The following is a 17,811-nucleotide window of genomic DNA, read 5'->3' on the forward strand; positions in this document are numbered from 1 at the left end:
AGTAATTACTGAAGTTACTTATCAAGCTTTTTAAATATTTAGGTTATATGAATTTTAATAGTAACATCTTTCAGTATTTAGATATGTTATACAAAAAAAGAAGTTTTTCTTTCTCCAAAACCTATTTTTTTTCTTCAAGTCAGTGTGTCATATCATTTCCTGTCTTAAAAGCTACCCCTTAAAAACAAGCTACCCCTTGGTATCTCTGGTGGTTTTCGAAAACGTTTGAATGAATTCAAAAGATCAGAAATGACCTTTTTCTTGCAATTTGTTCTTTGTGATGTAATTCAACTCATTCAGATGGATTAAACATTTGTTGAAAATTATAAAATGTTTATAATCCTGTAGTGATCTTTTTATCTGGGTAATATAAATTTATTTGACCTTTGTTCACCGCAATTTAATCATTTCATTTGGAAACTGCTTCAACATAGGGTAATTCACACTCCAAATTTTGATCCTGCTAGCTGGGTCCATTTTCATCTTTTCTATTCATATCTCAGCTATATTTAAATCCAAGACCACCATGTAATGACTTTCAGCTAAACCACAGAGTCATGCCAAGTTTGATGGTGATTTAAAATGTGAAAAAAGGATCAGAAGCATTTGGATCAAAATCCTAATTTTTTTCAAAAGGGGCTTAAACAGAAGAGCCCCTATCTATGACAGTGACTTTAGGTGTCTACATATTTGGCATATGTTTCATTGTTTAACTTCTATCGGATGCTAATTACCCACTAAGCCTTCTTTCTCCTACCTTTGCCTCCTGGGAAACTATAACTCTGTTCTTTCTTTTTTTTCAACTTTACATATAATTTTGATTATATACAAAGCAGCATAACAAACATTGCTTAGTTTTTCTTATTGTTTTAACTTAATGATCATCTGTAAATATTAGAAGATAGTTTAAATTACATTTCTGGCAAAATACAGGGCAGACTGCATGAGAAGTAAATGTGCCACTGTCAAGGAAAATAAAAACTTCACTGTTTAGAAGCATTGAGGGGACAGATTGTGTCCCTCTGGCTCACTGAAACTGTGACATGCCATTAGGCTTACTGTAAACTATCCCTTGATGAATTCTTTGCTGGACAATGAGCTTACAAATCTGAGGTGTCTTCTTGCTTTTACAAAGCAAAATAGGACTCTGATGCTTAAATGGAAGTTGCAGAGAACATAATAGGATGTAGGTAAAGTTACTGAACTACCACATCTCACTTTCAGGAAAGTAGTGGGAGATATTGTGTCTTGAGAAGAAAGGCATTTTAGAGGTAACCCTTTTAAGATTTCAATTAGTTATTTAAATGTATGAATCATGTGCTTAAATGTATTATTACTTAAATGTTTGTTTCTGAGGCTAGCTAGCCTGTAGGAATCCAAACCAACTACTGGGAAATGTTTTGTTTCCCTGGGGTTGGACCTATTTTTTAAAGAACTGGGGCAAAAAATGTTTTAGCCTTCTGGTTTAGTCACAGGGTTTGGAGAATCTTTCGGACTTTATATGAATAATGTCATGATTAACTGCAAAAGAAAATAGACAGTTGTGATCTTCTGGTCCCTGTAATGACAAGTTAGTAGCATATGACAAGGTATATTAAAATATTTCACATTTTCACTAGTTATTACTTTAGATGACTAGATATACAGAGATTTATAGAAGGTGTTTTCAAAGAAAACTTACAGTAATTTTTTTCTGCAAAAATTACTTCAAAGCATAGTGTCTCTGGAAATTAAATTGTCTGTGCTTTTAAATTATATATTTATGACACTTTTTAGGTGTTTAACCATGCTCCCAGCGGTCTTTTCTAATGCTACAGCAAAATGTTTGTGAGACTGTCACATTTTACAGTTTTCTGAACACCAATGTCTTATTTTGTTTAAAAGCTGTCTTTAAAAGACAAAAATTAACCTAGGCTAAGAGAATTAGAGTTTGAGATTAATTGGAAAAGAATGCTATGTAACGTTTCAAATGATAAAACTGACAAGGGTATATACAACTTATATTGGTAAACTTAAAATACCATTAGTAATAAATATAGATGAAAACCCCATTATATCATATAAATCTTACATTTTATCATTTGCAAACATTTTCATTTTCATTTCATTCAGTCATCATGCATTTGGTTATTTTATAGTCACTGTTTGCATACAGAATGGAGTTCTACACATAAACTTATGAGTTTATTACCTTCCTGCTCCAATATTACATCTGTAGTCTTAGGTCCTATAAATAATGCATACAATAGTACTACATTTAAGGCCAAGTATATATTCATACATCTTTTCTGCAACCCACATAGAAGACTGTGTTACTCATAGGTTAGTGAAATCATCCCTTATTGTGTAGATATAAGATATGTAATGTAATTACTTCTTTGCTAAACATGAATACAAACAAACCCTAGTATGCAAAACATACGAAGTGGGAAGGTACAAAGTATGACAAAAGAAAACCTGTGACGATATTTATTAGAATTACGGTGTAATTCCTGGGTTATAACGTGGGTTCCTGATGACACTATTTTGTAAAATGTGTCATTCTGAAAACAGTAATGGTCTTAGAGTAAAGAACCAAGTTCAAGCCTGACTCTGCCACGATCTAGCTATATGATCTTGGTTGAGTCACCCTTCCTCTTTGGTTTTGTTTTCATTAACTGTAAAATAAGAGAAGTGTAGTAGGGACTCTTTAAAAGGACACACTCCTCCATGTCCCACCCAATTCTCTAAAGTATAAGTACATGATTACTTGGCCATCTGCAAAGAACCAAGGGCTGTGCTTAATCTCATAGGTAATAGTTTTAAGAGTAGTGATCATATGTTTATAAGAAATTTTGCTAATACTGTCATTGCTAGTATTCAGTCCTAAAATTCTGTGGAAATCGATGGCTTCAAAAATTAACCCAAACAATGGGAGTTTACAATTTGGATACCAAAATTTCAATCAACCACTTTTTATTGTTTTTGAATAAGTAGAATTTCTTTCCTTAGAAACTGTCGTTTTTCCAAATATGATGTTTTACACAAGCAGAGAGCTTACTGTTTGATTTTTCTATTTGACCTTTGACAGCTGCTGCTTCCTACCAAGTAGTTGGTCAAAAGTGACAGGGCCAGTACATGTAAAGCAAACAGTGTTTCATGGGGGTTTAATAATTAATAACCTGACTTGTCATCCAAACGTCCACAGATCCTGTTCCTTACTGTGTCATTGGCAGTGAGATTTTAACAAGAGAAGTCTGTATAAAAAGCAATTGCTCTTTTGTTTCCAAAACAGGTATTACAAGTGGATAAATAATGTGCACTGCTCTGAGCCCAAAGGTACGCAGTGGACCTGGCCTCTCTGATATGCATCAGTACAACCAGTGGCTCGCCAGCAGACATGAAGCTAATTTGCTACCGATGAAAGAAGATCTGGCCTTGTGGTTAACCAATCTGTTAGGTAAGGTTATAAGATCTCATTTTGTCAGCAAAGATAACAGGTTTATTCTCCCTGCTCATGTAGTGTCTTTCTCCTAAGCATATGACACCACTTTAGAAAGAAAAACTTTCATTATTTGCATTTTGCATCTGGGAGACCTGAAGCATATAGAGAATTTAAATGAATTTCCCAATGTCTCTCACATTAACTGTGCTTAGTAATTCCCATATCATGCATTGTAACTATGTGGTCAAATTGCTCATTTCATCTACACCCTTGCTGATCTGATTTATTTTTACTTTTCTTTCATGTAGCTGACCAGTTGGGCCTATTCTTTTGACACTGCACACGGGCCACAGTCTGTGAAATCAGGCTTCTAAAGCTAGATTTCTTTGCCCTAGTTTTATAACACACCTTCTAAAACTGATGAATACCCAGACTCTGGAACAATAACATCTATCCTTTGTCCAAATGAGCTGACTGGAGTCATCCAACCTTGAACTAAAATTTTTCTTTTCATTACACTTTTGTTTTTAAGTATTCTTCCAAAAGGACGGTCTTAGAGAAAAATGTTACCTCATGCTAAGGCTGCCTTTTTTGTTTCTGTTGTGCTGGCATATTCAGAGTATACAATTTCAACCATGTGCAAAGTGGAATCATACATTCAAAGGATCATCATATAAAGCAATGCTTTTTCACTAGTAATTTTTCACAGAGAACAAAATTGTTTTAAGACCTGAAAAAAGGATCCTTATAGAGTTTATAAGATTTGAATATTGAGTAAACATAGAATTTGCATGGTGCTTTATCATTTACAGAAAGGATTTCACCAACATTATTTTATTATTAAAAGGATTCCTTCAAGGTAAGTGTTGTTATCGTCACCTTCTAGCTGCTGAAACTGAAGAGTTTAGTGCACAGCATAGTGCATCTGTAATTCTAGCAAGGTTTGACAAGGTTTTAGCACATTTTAGCAAGATTTTTCTTTTTGCTCACCATGGCTCTGGATTTTTACATTGCTTTTGCATTTTTTAAGCCTTTATCCTAGAATTAGATCTTTCCTTTTTCCCTACTGTGTGCACATGCTTTTGACAATTCTATGTAGTCTAACCAGGGCTACCGCGTATGGAAATGCAGGTGGTGCCCTTTGCAAGGGAGCCCAGTTAAAGGGTAAGAGAAGAAATGCAGAAGGCATCCTTCACATCCATCACTCCCCAGGAAGCCCCTTCACTGTGCTATGGAGTGATATCCACCAGAAGGAAGGGCTACCTTTCATTTATACAAGGGAAGAGCATTTTTATTTATCTCCATTATATAGAGGATGTCAATTTAGCCTAAACAGATGGGTTTCCTCCCTCTTTTGTGTGTTCACTAATTATTGTTATATTAATATTTTATTAACTTTGAGCTGTTTTCAGATATGGGCTGTCACAGCATGGCAGTATAGAAGTTAAGGCACAGACTTGGAATAAACTGCCTGTGTTTGAACCCCAGATGTGCCACTTAACTAGCAATATGATCTTGGGCAAGTTATTTAATCTCTCTGTTCTTTAGTTTCCTCATCTGTGAAGTGGTAATGACAGTAGGGTTGCTGTGAGATTAAATAATTAAAATATGTATACTACTTAATGCCTGACATATCATAAACTCTATACGTGGTGGTGTTATTCCATTTATATAGTTCAGTGATATGATTAACTTGATTTGGTGGGTAAGTTCATTCATTTATTCAACAAATATTTGGGTGTACATCAGCATAATAATTATTTGAATAAAATGGACTCTGGAATCAGAATGCTTGAATTCAAATCTCAGTTCCATCACTTACTAGCTCTGTGATACTGGGCAAGTACCTGAATGCACTGTGCCTGGGTTTCGTCATCTGTGAAATACATATAATATTAGTACCAACCTCATGGGATTGTTGGAGAATCAAGTAAGATTGTCAGCTTTAGAACAAGGTCTGGCACATAGTAATCAACTAGCTATAGTAAATATACTAGCCATTGTGTTTATTGTGTTTCAGCACAGTCTGCTAAGTGCTAGAGGGTAGAGTGGTGACTAAGAATAGACAGAGTGCCTGTTCTTATAGAGCTTGGAGTAGATTGAACAAGAAATTAATATAAATAAGTGACTGAATAAATAATTCATTAATTGGACTTGGTATAAACACTAAAAGATATAGGTTGCAATAAGGATGTAAAAACAAGGAGGTGGGAATAGGGCAAATGATCAGAGGGCTTGGGGAAATCCTTTTTAAGGGGTCTTATATTTAAAACTGAGACCTGAAGAATAATTAATAGCTAGCCAGACAAAGTGTGGGAAAAAAGCCTGTGTGGAAAGAATGGCATGTATGGGATAGGAAGGAGTTTGGCGCCTTAGAAGAACTGAACAAAGGCTAGTGTCAACAGTGTAGATCAAGAGGGGGAGACTTTCATGAGATTTGTTGGGACTAGAGCGTATACTGCTTTGAAGACCATGTTAAGGAGCCTATAATTTATTGCATGCTCAACGAGGAGTCCCTGAGATGTTCCAGGCAGGGGGAAATCATGATTATGAGTATAGCCTGATTACACAGGTGTGTTCCAAGGTCCCATGACTTGTCATCAGAAGCATTTTATTTGGTGAATGTGATCATTTACAAAGTAGCTTAAGCAGTGTGAGCAGCCCAAGACAGCCTCAAAGAATAGAGAGTCAGTGTATGTGTAATGGAAATATCCTTGGACTAAAAGTCAGGAGACCTGGCTCCTGACTGGTGTCAGGAGACCTGGCTTCTGATTCTGGCTCTCTCACTTGGTAAACTTGCCCAAAGTCACTCAGCTATCTTTTCTGGGCTCAGTGTCCTCAACCATAAAATGAAGGGGTTGGAGTAGATGATCTCTAATGTCCATTCCAGTTCCAAAAGTCTAAGTTTCCAAGAAATCCATCTCTTGAGACCCAGTTTGAAATCATCAATATGTATAAACAAGGAGAAAACAGTTTACGTAAATGAATAATCTTTCTTTTAAAGAATAAAAAGGCTAATGTTCTTAATACCAGTTATTGGTAACACAGAAGCAACTGATGGCTTGTGAAATTTTCTCAGAAAAGAAATCTTAAAAGAATGTCAAAATATAGTAAAGTGCCACTTTCTGTTAACTTGAATTCATAAAAGTAGGTAGATGATAGATTTCAAGTAAATATCCTCATGGTAACTTGGAAAGTAGACCAATAGCTTGAGGTTATTTAAAGTGGTAAAACATTCAGAGGTAAGAAAATATGTTATGTACTAGAATGGTGATAATAAGCAAGAGAGAAAAAAATGTATGGCTATGTGACAAGATATTTTTACTACACATAACAGATACATTTAGTATTCACATATTTTAGAAATGGAGTCGTTAAAGTAAATTTTAAAACTCTTACTGGTCATTTTGTTGCCTCAGAAATATTTGCAAATTTTTATTATACAGCTCTATTTCAATTCTCCATTTTTATCTACTTGAAGGTTAGAGATATCTTGAAGGTAGTTTCAAAGTTGATCTGGTCTCTAGATAAAGTATCTGAATTTTTTGGTGAGGTGGAAATTCACATACTAAATTAAAACTTTTAACTAGACTTTGCCATTGTAGTGTGGACCTTACTTGTGGAAAGATTTCCTATTTCTTTCTAGCAATACTTGACTAAAATGTAACTTTTTTTCCTTTTTTGCCTTTCAAAAAAAGTAGTAATGATATTCTAAATTCAGGTATTTCTGGTCCTACATGTAAAATGTCAATTGAAAGGTGGAATTTTTTGAAGAACGCTCACTTTGTATTCAGATTTTTTGGTGGATAAAAATTATTTGATAGAGAAGAAAATTATTTCATTGGTTCATAGACCAATATTCACATTCATGCCAAATATGAAGGCATAATACTGTAATTTTCAAGTACTATATACTTACTTAATCAGTAACAATAATAGGGCTTTAGATTCCTCAGCATAAAATTAAAGCAGCAATAGCAAATTTGCAATAGCAAATTTTTAGACTAACTAAAATTTATATATTAGAATATAAAAACTATCTTATAAGTTAACTACTTGAGTTAAATAAATTGTCATGATGGTTGGGATTTGTTTATGCGGTAGCATACCAGTCATGAGAAAATCATCCTGTGATATTTACTGACTACTTACATATCTTTGTAGTCCAAGCATGTTTTCTATTGATAATAGTTGACACTATGGAGTTTTATGACCAACATTCAGAAAAGACAGCAAAAGAAACCTGAATCAAGAGAATCTTGCCTCTAAAACATTTCTCTGACCATTGTCCCCTGCTATACATTAAATGTACACATTTAATTTTTATTTTAGGCTTTCTGTTTTGTTATTTTTGTTCATGAACTAGCTATTGCCCATTTGTTAATTAACTATGTCCTTAGGACATATTTGAACATCAAATGATTATACAAATAAGTCTTGGAGAAAAACTTGTTACTTTGAATAAACAGCATGTGATTAAATTAACAGTCCCAGATTATAGCAACTACCCATCATTCATATAGATGAGGCACATTCTACACATTTCATGATTGTTGGAGGACTATTGAAGACTGTTGTTGGTTTAATTTTGAAATGAATATACTAACATAGATGTTTTCAGATTGTTTATTTATTTTGTGTTTTTTTAATCATTTGAAAATGACCTTTATCTTCAATTAGTATTTGTTTAATAACACTACATGAATCACATGGGAGTATAATTTTGAGAAAAGATTGTAGTTGTTAAGCATCACAGAAATTGATATTGGTCTTAAGGATTTTAGATCGTTAAGAGGTAGGCATATGTGTTTGGATATATGCAGGGAATTTGAATAAATCAAAAAATGTATTACAAATCAAGTTAAGCTAAATTGATTTTACTAATATTTAGAAATGCATTATGACAGTTGATGTTATGGTGATTGTCCCTTTCTCTGACTTTCCTACATGCACATAAAGGAAAATTCAGTTGTTATATGCGTAATATGATCAATATGTAATGTTTTCCTTATTTCAGTTATTTCTAAAAAAACCTATTTTTAGCATTAGAAAGTTAAGCACCTATTTACTGGAGTTGCTGCTGTGTAATGAGTTTGGAACAGCTCTCTTTTCTTTTTTCTTAAAGTCCTTTTACTGGATACTTGTCCTGCAGACTTCTCATATTCTTGATGTAGTCAATAAAAATTTCTTAGGAAAGGTGGTGTCTTATGCTAGTTCAAAAGTTTAAAGAATCGTCTATGTTCACAAATTGACACCTTTCAGAGCAGTTACACCCTAATGTTTTTTACCCAACTTTTCCAACAGAACCAACTTTGTCTTTTCTTGATACAAATGCAGGGTAGACTCTGAATCAGTGTGGAGCAGGTGCTGATCTAGGGTTTCTGGATATAATCAATCATTTCCTATCTCACAACCTTTATATTTCAGTCTTAAAACACTGACTAATTTGAGTTAAGATAGCAGATGAGTTGCTTCGAGTTCTCTAATTGGAGAAATAGACTGTGATTGAGAGGTACAGTGGAGATTGGAGTAGAGTTTGATCATATCTAGATCACCCTTATAGATAAAATATACTAGTTTTCTTATGCAGTGAATCAGGCTACATAACAGAGCATGCCTGAATGCTATTCTCGGTCATTCTCCAATCATCAGCAAGGTGGCTTGCTATTCATTTCTCAGCACCACTGTCTTCAGCCCTACACTGTTTTGTTTTTGTCTGAAGGAGTTTCTAGAGAGAAAAAATCTGTAGATTTTCTACAAAGAAAAAGACAACTGCATTAGAGAGAATGCATCGTTATAGAAAATAGTCATTTGTGTATCCAGCAAATATTGATCTAACTAACCAAGAGTGGTGGCTAAAAACATAGACTCTAAACCTAGACTTCTTGGGTTAAAGAGCCAGATTCACTGTGTGAGCTTAAGCAAGTCATTTAACCTAAATACATCAATTTCATCATCTGTAAAATGGATATAATAGAAGCACTCACTTCGCAGTTTTGTAAAAAGATTAAAAACATGAATACATGTAAAGTGCTTGGCATATAGTAAGAACTCAAATGTTAAATATCATTATTAGATGTTGCCATATCTTTAGGAAACTGAGTGTAGTATTGCTAACTTACTAGGAGGAAAACAATCTTTCCTAGCAAAATAGAAGATAAAAGGGATAATCTTTATGGAAATTATGGCAAGCCTACATTTCTGGGAGGAATACACTTGTATGTACAAGTATGTGTGTTGATTTTAGTTACCTGACAAAATATTTCAGGTACATGATTATTTCATATCATTGTGTCCTCATATTTTAAGAGGAAATGACTTATCACAATATTTAACCAAACCACCTGATCTCTGTCTACTGGCAAGCTGTCAATCATGACTGAATTGATGATGTGAAGCTCTAAGTTCACAATTATGAACCCAGGAAGTAAAGATATTCTTTCTAGACTTGGCTATTTTGGGTTGACCTTCAAGTCAATAATAAAGACAACCCAGTATGGGTCGGCACTCCAAGGTGATTTAATTATGTCTCTTCATTGCCCCTTCTTTCACTAAATATACCAAAAACGTGGAAAGATGGGACTGGGGAAGAAATGATTCTATGATACTAGAATCGTACTGTTTCTAGCATTTATAGTCTAATGTCTCAACCCAGCTACACAATTTATATTAAAGAAGATCTGGTTCTGTCTGACAGAGATTGAACTGTGTATAGCTTTTACTTGAGAAATTGTAATTAGTAATTCATAGCCTATTCTGATGGATTCGTCATGATTAAATTCAGCCAACTTTATATTCAGGTTTTTATATACTTTTGGTAATATTAATGGAATAAAGAGTATGATAATATATCATCCCATATAAGGATTATAACTGATTTCTTAAAATTATACAGTACACTTAAAATGTATATTTTATGATTCTTAATCATTGGATGGAAAATGTTACACATGAAGGTTTTAAAAAAATTCTCTGTCTTGCATTTTTCCTTCATTTGAGTCAGTACATTTCAACCATAAAGTATGTAATAGTGTCTGCTTTAGCCAAAAAAAAAAAAAAAAAATCCCACCTTTTGGAGCTATAAAATATACAGAATTGAAAGCTGAGACCTAATATATTTTTCATTAGGTACAGATGTTCAATGTTAAATTCCTCAAGTATTCATGAAAAGCAGGATAACAAAAAATTGTTCAGGTATAAAGCAGAAAAAGTAAAAATCATTCCTTTTGGTAAATTGCTAATGACTTTTTAATGAAAGCCATTTTTCTTTTTATAATTTACGAGTTCTTTTAAATTTATTGTAATCATCTCCTCACTTGACATTATGAAAAGAATCTTTAAATTTTCAAATAGCTTAATGAAATAATACCTAAAGACCTCTTCCAAATGTAGAAAATCTTATAATTTATAAAGGAATCATTCAACAGTTTAGGTAAAGTTTACCTTCTTTACCTTGAAATGTAACTGATAATTTAAAAAATATTTCTAATATTTATTTTTATGCTTGTTTGTAAATAACTTTCTTATTATCATTAGAAAATGCAAGCCAATATGGTGAATGCATAATTCAAATTCTGTTGTGCTGGCTTTTTTGTATCTTGAGACTATTACTTTCATTCCTTAATTGAGTTGAGCTGCATACAATTTTGAAATAATAATAGCTCTGTATAGGCTACCTCTGTGGTGAGTACTTAGAGCTACTGATGTTTTGCCACCTGCAGAAGTCATTATCCTAACTGAGGGCTAAAATGTGAACTATCCAGTAGGGAAAAAAGAACATAAAAAAAGTAATTCTTTTTCCTCCTTCACCTGCCCTTCCCCCCAAACTGTAAAAAAATCATTTCAAACAGATGTTTCTTAAAAACCAAATATATTAGATATTGTGAGTTTAACTTTAAGCCAGTAGTATATCTGTTGTTCCAGTTGGTTTACATTTATCTTAAGTGTTCATGGAATTGAGCTGCATGCATTTTTCTTAAGATAAAAGGTAATCCTATGACTCTCAGTATAAAACTTTAAAATACCTCCTCTTTTTCTTTTTGCTTTAACAACTACTTTTCACAGAAATAATACCCAACATTTTCTCAAAGTTTTCCAAGAGTTTGTTTCTTCATTTGTCAATTCATGTGCTCACTGAACATGTTTACTAGGTGCCTTCTATGTAAGTAACATTATGCTTACCTCTGTAGTAACACACACAAAAAACAATATACCTCAAGAGGTTTCTAATGTACTGGTGACGACAGGAACTTTGTACAAAGCATGTTATTAGCCATAGAAGAAGTTTGATGAGTGCCAGAGTGAGTGATACTCCTGAGTATGACCATATAGGAAGGAGATTGATGTACCCTGGGAGAATCTCTTTCTGGATTTCTGTTTAAAGGGAAAGTAGAACGTGGCCAGGCAGATAGAAGATAGGGGGCTGTTACAGGAAGGGGCCATGCCTGGGCCAAGGCATGGGAGTGAAAACGGGAAGATCCGCTCTGGAACTGGGAAGGCAGGGTGTAGACCAAGGAGCAGGGTGTAAGCAAGTTAGAGTAGAAAGGTGGATTAGCGGCATATGAGAGGACTTTGGATATTGGGTTAAAGTGGGTTTGTTTCATCTTTTACGTAGAGGAGAAGATTAGGGACTATGCAATAAAGGTGAAGTTTGGCTCAGTGAGGGTGGTGTTTAGCAATATTAATTTTAGCAGTGATTATGGTATGTTCTGGAGGCAGACGTTGAGGATACGAGGACTAGCCATTGTTCTTGCTGCTAGAGTTTAGGTATCAGAGGTATCAGATCATTAACTTTTTAAATTAAGATTATAGTTCTAGAAACAGAAGGAAGCATGAATCTACAGGACTTATGACTAATAAGTTATAGGAAATTAAGACAGGGAAATAAAATATTCTGAAACTTAGAGAATTACAACACCAGGAAAAGGAGAGAGCTTAGGGAAAGGAGTTTTGAGGAACATACAAAACAGAAATTAATGATTTTATAGACCCTGGGAGGTGGGGAATGGAGCCATTGGGAGTGATAGTTAAAGGGTACAGTTTCTTTGGGGAGTGATAAAAATGTACTAACATTGACTGTGGTGGTAATTGCACAACTCTGTGTATATACTAAAGTCATTGAATTATACACTTGAAAGAGGTGAATTGTAAGGGATGTGAATTATATCCCAATAAAGCTGTTACAAAGTAAAAGAAGAAAGAAAATATACTTTGGGAGCATATAAGAAAGAAGAAAAATAACTTTTAACCAATAAAATGTCAGGGATGGACAACTGTGAATCATGTTCATAAGAGCAGTAATTGAAGCTGTGAGTGGTTGTGAGGAGACCAAAAAAAAGCAGAGAGATCTGAACCTAATAATTCCACAGTTCAAGCACTGCATCAGGAAGGGGAAGAGTGGTTAGAGGGGTAGTGTTTTCTTATAGAGAGTTTCTTACTTGCATTAATTTTACCTGTATTATCTTCATCAGGAAAACAAACTCAATGGAATTTAGAGATGTGGTTTTATGCATTGGCCACACTCTTAAAATTGCCAATGGTGGTTGATTTTTGATATACTATGGCTCTATTTTATATTAAAGGGGAGCTATGGAGTTCTTGTGATGAAAGACGTATACACAACACAAAATACCGGTTTTGCTTTATGCTCTTGCCTTACAGGCCAAAGTAACTGAAACACATAAAATTCCAAAGAAACCATTCTTTCCAGTGATTTCCTATCTCAGATACGTAACTCAGCTAGAATTGGAATTTTGGTGATAAAAACTGCATATGTTGGCATGAATGTCACATTTGGGTTGGGGAATGATTGTGTTTTTATAATGCTCCTTTTTGTTATTGCAGGGAAGGAGATTACGGCAGAAACTTTTATGGAGAAATTGGATAATGGTGCCTTGCTCTGTCGACTTGCAGAAACTGTGCAGGAGAAATTCAAAGAGAGCATGGATGTTAACAAGCCCGCCAAGGTAAAAGATCCCAAGGCAAAATCAGTCGCTGGCAGGTGGTGGATTACATTTGTAGTAGCTTATGAATTGAGTTTGAGGATTTTGTTGTGAATGGGTGCATTAAGTCCTCTATTAACAATGAAACACAGAGGGTGCTTTTTAATTAGGTAACGTGTTATTTGCCCTCTAATTACATACATTACATAATCCTTTCAATAAGTCTAATTAAATGAAGGTTATGGAAGTTGATGATATTAATACAAAACAAATGCTGTATATAAACTGGTTGAATCTGATATATTGATTAAAAATTTTTTTTTTTTTTTTTTTTTGGCTGTGTTGGGTCTTCGTTTCTGTGCGAGGGCTTTCTCTAGTTGCGGCGAGCAGGGGCCACTCTTCATCGCGGTGCCCGAGCCTCTCACTACCGTGGCCTCTCCCGTTGCGGAGCACAGGCTCCAGACGCGCAGGCTCAGTAGTTGTGGCGCACGGGCCCAGCCGCTCCGCGGCATGTGGGATCTTCCCGGACCGGGGCACTAACCCGTGTCCCCTGCATTGGCAGGCGGATTCCTAACCACTGCGCCACCAGGGAAGCCCCCTATTGATTAAAATTTTAACAGAGAAATAACTTACGTCATCAGGCAACGAACAAAATCTGGCCAAGAAAGATTTACTGAATAGGTCTTTGTTTCCAGATAGGTTATTATGGCTGAACACTGGAACAAAATATCTGGAGTGTGTAATATTTTTCTCCTTTTAAGTAAGTAGTATATTGAACTAAGTAACTTTGAACAAATTATTTTCTTTCTGACTGCTCATATTTCCTTTCTGCACATTGTTCTAATATTTTTCCTGGTTATTATAAACACATAATAAAAGTGTGGTGTTTGATATTTTTTGAAAGGAACAAGGTAGATGACACTTTTCTTAATTTTTTTTTTTTTTTTTTACTTTTCTTCATTTTAGACAGAGAAGAAAAAGAGGTAAGAAAAAATGAGGTTAAAATATTGTTGAAGACAGCTTAAAAGAAAAAGGAAAAGCTGTTAAAGTTTCTGCAACTCTGGCAAAAAAAAAGTAAAACTGATTATTTATGTCAAATTTCTTTATGATTATCGAACTAAAATCTAAACAAAAGATAAAGCTCCCTGAAACAATGGGTTTCTTTTTATAGCGCCGTAGTTAGTTTGGGGATAATATTTTATATCACTCTGTAAAGTATTACATAACATACAAAGCCTCTTCATTTTTTTTTTCCATCTTAAAAGCAGGACAGGAATAATGACGCAGACATAGAGAATGGACTTGAGGACATGGGGAGGGGGAAGGGTAAACTGGGACAAAGTGAGAGAGTGGCATGGACTAATATATACTACCAAATGTAAAATAGATAGCTAGTGGGAAGCAGCCGCATAGCACAGGGAGATCAGCTCCGTGCTTTGTGACCACCTACAGGGGTGGGATAGGGAGGAGATATGGGGATATATGTACATGTATAGCTGATTCACTTTGTTATAAAGCAGAAACTAACACACCATTGTAAAGCAATTATACTCCAATAGAGATGTTTTTAAAAAATTTTAAATTTTAAAAATTTAAAAAATAAAAAAATAAAAGCAGCTCTGTGAAAATGTTAATTAACTCAGTGGCTCCCAAACCTTGCTGTGCAGAGGAATCACCTGAAGATCTTTAAAAACTATGGGGCCTGGCTCCTTTACCTGAACATTCTGGTTTAATCCCTATGGAGAAGGACCTGGGGATTGGGATGTCTAAAAAGCTCTGCAGGTGAATCTGATGTGCAGCAAAGTTTGGGAACCACTGAGCTCATTTTTTTTTTCCTGCATTTAGATGCAGACTAAATGATTATGAACGATCACGCAGCTAGTAAGTGACAGAGCAAGAACTTGACGTAGACGTCCTCTTTCCAAGTCTAATGCTCTCTCACTTTGGTTCACTATGCGTAGCTTAGACACAAAGAGATCACTTATGAAAATGTAGACAATGTTAGGACTGTTAGGAAACTGATTTTTCTTCTGCTGTGTCTTCCATTGTACTGTAACTGGCTTTTACTTCAGTTCACTAATGAGAAAACATAATGCATAGTAGGAGGACAATTTGCATAGAAAATTCACTCTAAAATAATTAACAGAGGGGAAAAAAAGGGTTGTGACCAGATTTTTGAAAGCATTATCTTAATATTGTATAGGTCCTGCAACCTCTATTTGTATTATTTATTGTTGAGGAAAGAGAGCTCATTGCCTCCATATTAAGATCTTGAATCCTTCCTAGTAACAAAGAATAAACAACTCTACTAAGGCACAGTTTTCTGATTTTGTTTATTTTGTCAACTTTTGCTTTTTAAAACAGAAGTTAAGATCCCTGAATAGAATTATAAGACTGTCAAGTGTAAGACAGCCCACAAAGCACTAGTCTATTGCATAAAGGCTTTGATGTTGAACACATTTTGCTTGGGTTCTAGTTTTATTATTTATTGAGTGGATGTGTCTGAGCCTTAGTTTTCTTATCTTTAAAATAAGATTAATAATTATGCATCTATGCCTGCCAAAGAGCATTACACAAAAAAGACTATTGGTAAATATTACCTCTCTTATGCATTTGAGTTAAGAGATCCTGATGAGAATTTTAGATTAACTAGAGGAAACTAGAAGAAAAAAATAAGTACCTTGTAAAAGTTTATAGTTAATGTGATAGCTACTATGTGCAAATATATGTATTGATACATTTGCCCCAAATCTCCATAGTAATATGTAATATTGAGGATAGGTATGAATCAGGAGTTTGCTTGCTGTTTCCTTTGACACATTTATTTCAAATTATATTAGTTTTATAATAAAACTGTAAAACATAAAAAGAAACAAAGGAAATTTTCCTTTCAAAGTGAGTAAAACTACAGCAAGGTTTTATTAAACTTGAAGTAATTTCTTGACCCTAAGCCATTTGTTTAATTGAATTAAAAACTCAAGTAATATTTTGATTATGATAAGTGTTTTAGTATATAAATTCAACCATCATTATTAAACAAGTGTAGGTTTAAAAAAACCCACTATGACCTAACTTTCAATGCTCAAAAAATCAAATTTACTCTGAGTTAGAAGTTGACACAATTACTCTTGACTAAATTGCCTTCTGTGTCCTTGGCAAAATTCATATATTTCACAACTTACTTCCAGTGCAGCTTAAATCAAAATAGCATGTGCTTAACTTTATGAAAAATGCAAAGACAGCTAGTTTTTCTTTTTTGCATTTTATGAGAAATTTTTCAAAAGATGAAAAGCCAAATGGCTAATATCTTCATGGCTATTATTGTTCATAAATATAATTTTCTCAAGAGTCATGGTCTTCAGTCCATCTTTGTCTATAAACAGAAATAGATGCTATATGATATTCTACAATATTTTGTTATTATTAAATCTAAATTTAAACCAGAATAGATTTTCTAAGACCCACATGGTTGGGTTTACATTGACTATTTCCTTTAGGAAAAAAGGAGACTTTCAAATTGGAGGTTACAATATTAAGATCACAATATTGTTTGCTTACGTGTGTATGTAAGTAATTATTTTCCACCTGGACATTTTGAAATTTAGGGACAGTAGTGGTGAAGATAGATGAGTTGGCCAATTACTTTGCTGAATTAGTGAAACTGTTATGTTTAGAAAGATGTTAAAACAAAATTACTTAAAAAAAAAAATCAACGGCAAACTTGATCTCATCTAAAGTCACATTATAGGAAGTCCTTTGTAATTCTTTCCCAGCTATTTAAATCTCATATTCTTGTTCTCATAGCAATATTTTTACTTTTCCTGATTGATAGTTAATTTGGGGATTTTACAGCTGTATAAATACTTTAGAGCGAGTAAGTTATGTCTGGTATGTGTGAAGTATGTCTGTGTTAAGAGCGATTTAAACACTATGAATATTTGCAAGTAAATTTAATAAATATGTTAGATAGTTTACATACTTAATATTTTAGTTATAAATGCATGACTCATAGCCTGTTCTGACTTGATAAAATACCCTGAATGAAAATAAATTATATCCTATGATTCTTTCTTTCCAAGCATCAATGGATCAATTTAAAAAATAGCCTCTCTATGTTTTTAGCTTTAAGTAGTTAATCTTAGCCTGTGCATTTTCTCATTTTGCATGGAAGCAATGCAGAGATTTCACAGAGTTAGGCCATAGTTGGGTTACAAGTACTTGAGACCAGATTGCAGCAATTTAATGTGTAGTTTGATTTTGATTACTTTATATGTACCATAATACAATCAATTTATTACAAATATAAATGTTAATATTCCCAGAGCTGAGGAACTTTAAAGGCAAAAATCTAAACTATTAATCTTTCCAATATCCTATTGGGATGAGAAAACCAAAACAAGTGATAAGTTCAAGCTTAGGTTTTATGCCTTTTGACCCTTAGTCACT

At 34.0% G+C, this 17,811-nt stretch overlaps 1 protein-coding gene across 11 annotated transcripts in view; it reads left to right on the forward strand.

Annotated features, from left to right (window-relative positions):
* Nucleotides 1–17,811, forward strand: part of GAS2 (growth arrest specific 2) — a 159,753-nt gene that overhangs the window by 44,641 nt on the left and 97,301 nt on the right. For all 11 annotated transcript variants that reach the window (XM_059931277.1, XM_059931279.1, XM_059931280.1 and 8 more), the window contains 2 exons: nt 3,275–3,439; nt 13,268–13,389. In XM_059931277.1, the coding sequence (XP_059787260.1) occupies nt 3,295–3,439; nt 13,268–13,389 (267 nt within the window). In that variant the 5' untranslated portion in view covers nt 3,275–3,294. The remainder of the gene's footprint in view (nt 1–3,274; nt 3,440–13,267; nt 13,390–17,811) is intronic.

Source organism: Balaenoptera ricei, chromosome 8 (assembly GCF_028023285.1).
Source record: "Balaenoptera ricei isolate mBalRic1 chromosome 8, mBalRic1.hap2, whole genome shotgun sequence".
In the NCBI taxonomy this organism is placed as follows: Eukaryota; Metazoa; Chordata; class Mammalia; order Artiodactyla; family Balaenopteridae; genus Balaenoptera; species Balaenoptera ricei.